The sequence below is a fragment of the Elephas maximus genome, chromosome 10 (genome assembly GCF_024166365.1).
Source record: "Elephas maximus indicus isolate mEleMax1 chromosome 10, mEleMax1 primary haplotype, whole genome shotgun sequence".
NCBI lineage: Eukaryota > Metazoa > Chordata > Mammalia > Proboscidea > Elephantidae > Elephas > Elephas maximus.
This window is the reverse complement of record NC_064828.1, coordinates 72845699-72848240: the sequence shown is the minus strand read 5'-3', so window position 1 is coordinate 72848240 and position 2542 is coordinate 72845699. Positions and strand designations below refer to the sequence as shown.

General features: G+C 59.2%; 1 protein-coding gene across 1 annotated transcript; it reads right to left on the bottom strand.

Annotated features, from left to right (window-relative positions):
* Positions 1-434: 434 nt before the first annotated feature.
* SIX6 (SIX homeobox 6) lies at positions 435-2310 on the bottom strand. The gene is made up of 2 exons (XM_049899326.1): positions 1673-2310; positions 435-603 (listed from the first exon to the last, which is right to left on the bottom strand). Exons 1-2 carry the CDS (start codon positions 2242-2244, stop codon positions 435-437), a joined length of 741 nt encoding a protein of 246 aa, XP_049755283.1. The 5' UTR covers positions 2245-2310.
* Positions 2311-2542: the final 232 nt, after the last annotated feature.

Here is a 2542-nt window from a genome sequence, read left to right as displayed (position 1 = left end):
AGGCTGTCCCTTAAATAAGTAAATAAACAACATATATATGTTTTGTTTTTTAAAAACTTTAAAGCAAAAGTTATACATATTTAACAGCGTCCTTTCAACATGAAATGCCCTTGGGAGACTACGGGCAGGCGCTCAGGTGCAGTTCAGATTCCAGAGGCATCTTTGCAGCAAAATCTTTAAGAAAAAGCAAAGCAAGGAGAACGTGGTGCTGGATCAGGCCTAACCACGCGCGGGCCCGTGTGGTCGCTGTTGGAGGGCGTCGGTGGCGCCGGGCTGGCCGAGGGTCTGACGCAGCTGCCAGATCCCGGCGGTCCCTGGCCACCTGGCCTGGGCCAGGGCTGGATTTGCCAGGTCTCACATCCTGCTTCCCTCCTTCATTTTGCTTGTCTCATTTTTACGGCGGATTCTGTTTCTGAGCGTGCCGGGTGGGCGGCTCAGATGTCGCATTCGCTGTCGCTGGACGTGATGGAAATAGCCGAAGTGGCCGCCTTGCTTGACAGACTAGCGGCTGGACTGACCGCGGCGCCCAGCATCTCAGGCGTGCCCTCGTCCTCGGCCCGTAGAGCTCTCCCGGAGCCCTGAGACAGCACCTGCTGCTGGAGCCTGCGAGTAAGGAAGTGGATATTGGTCACAGCGTGCAACAGAGCCGCCGAGCGCCCCTTGGTCCGACCCTCCCCAGCCCGGCTGACAGCAGCTCTCGCTCAGACTCGAGGGGTTAAGGAGAGCTGGAGCCCGCAGCCGCGTCTGCAGAGAGCTGCAGGGAGCTCAGCCCTCTTCCGCGCCTTTTCTTGTCTTCCCACTTTCACGGTCTTTGGGATGTTAGGAGCACAGGGGTTTCCTCGGCTGTTGCCCACTTTTGAGAAATTTACAGCACCATCAGGAAAATCAGGTCTGGATGACAAGGACAGATCAGGCTCCTGCACTGGGGATGCCCTTCCTAGCACGCGTCTGCCTGCAGCACACTCCTGAGTCAGACCCCCGGGCGGCGTCCGCGGAGCTAAAGGCAAAAACGACCCCCTGAGGGTCGCATGGAACGTTTGGGTATGGGAGACTAGGCTGGGCTCTTGACCAAAATGTTTGGCTAATTGAGATCTACACGCTAGGAAATGAAAATCCTAAACCGAGTAGTTTGCTGTTTTGCGACATGGCTGGCCGCGCTTGGGAAGAGGAAAACTCGACTTCTCATCTCCTCTTAGAAACAGGCGTCCATAGAAAACTGTTTTCAGAGCATTAGAGTGGGATGCACCTGGGCGTTTACAATGACAATTAACACTAAACCTCCATTGTTAAAAAGCCAGGCTTTGCAGCCTTGGCCCAGGCTGACAACAATTAGCTTTAGGCCTTGGGGTCCCTCATTGTTTCTGGTATTTTAATTTTTCTTCTTCTTCTTACCCCCCTCCCCTGTCCTCATGCAGCCTTGGTTTGGTGACCCGGACTCACTGCTGGAGCCACCTTGAAACGCCAAGGATAGAGAAGGTTGGGGACCAAGAGCCCAGAAAGGAGCCCACCCCCTCGCCACCCACAGGAGCCTGAAAGCAGTGGTCCGGTAACCGAAGACAGACTGCGCCCCCCCGTTCCTGGTGAATCCGAGGCACCTGACCCCGGGTAAAGGAACCCAGGGCGCTGCCGCCCGCTCCCTCCGCCCCAGACAGGGAGGCTTCTAGGTACAGACCTGTTCTTGGCTGCCGCCGCTCTGTCCCTTTGTCGGCGGTTCTTGAACCAGTTGCCCACTTGCGTGGGGGTCAGTCCGGTTGCCTGGGCGAGCTCACGCTTTTTGCTGGGGTTGGGATACGGGTCCTGCAGGTACCACTCCCGTAGCAGGTGTCGGGTGCGCTCCTTGAAGCAGTGTGTCTTCTGCTCACCGTCCCAAATGGTGCGCGGCAGCGGAAACTTCTTCCTCACCCGGTACTTGTCCACCGGCCCCAGGGGCCGTCCTCGCAGCTTCTCAGCCTCCTGGTAGTGCGCTTCAAGCCACAGCGCCTGAAGCTTGGCGTGCGACTCCTTGGTGAACTTATGATTCTCCAGGATGTGGTAGAGCTCACGGTAGTTGCCACCGTGAAAGGCCACGATGGCCCGAGCGCGCAGCACCGACTCATTCTTATTGAGGGCCTCGCAGGCCGCGGGGGCCACCGGCAGCGACCAGAGGAAGCGACCCAGGCGCTCCACGTCGCCGCTCTCCTCCAGGGTTTCGCATACCCCGGCTACTTGCTGGGGGCTGAAATTCAAGATGGGCAGCTGGAACATCGAGGCAGCACTGTCGGCGGTGGAGGCGCTGAGCCCCGAGCGGGACACGCAGCAGATACCCGCAGGCCTGGCCGGGTGACCTAGGCTCTCCTCAGTGAGGCGCCTTGGGGGCGACTTGGGGGCGGTGGGAGCGGCCGGGAGGGAGAGAATGAGACTGAAGTAGGTGCCAGCTCCACCGCTCGGGTTCGGCTGGGCTCAGCTGGGGTAGGCAGACGCGCGGGCGGGCGCCGCTACTGGGGTGGGCGGATTGGCGGCGCGGGCGCCATGGAGACCCCCTGTCAGTCACCGGCTAGCTCTG

Bases quoted from the DNA above. Each gene is read 5' to 3' on its own strand.
- SIX6 (XM_049899326.1), bottom strand. From the start codon at position 2,244: ATGTTCCAGCTGCCCATCTTGAATTTCAGCCCCCAGCAAGTAGCCGGG. The intron at 604-1,672 runs GTCTGTACCTAG...CCTTACTCGCAG, and splicing joins GCGGCGGCAGCCAAGAACAG to GCTCCAGCAGCAGGTGCTGT.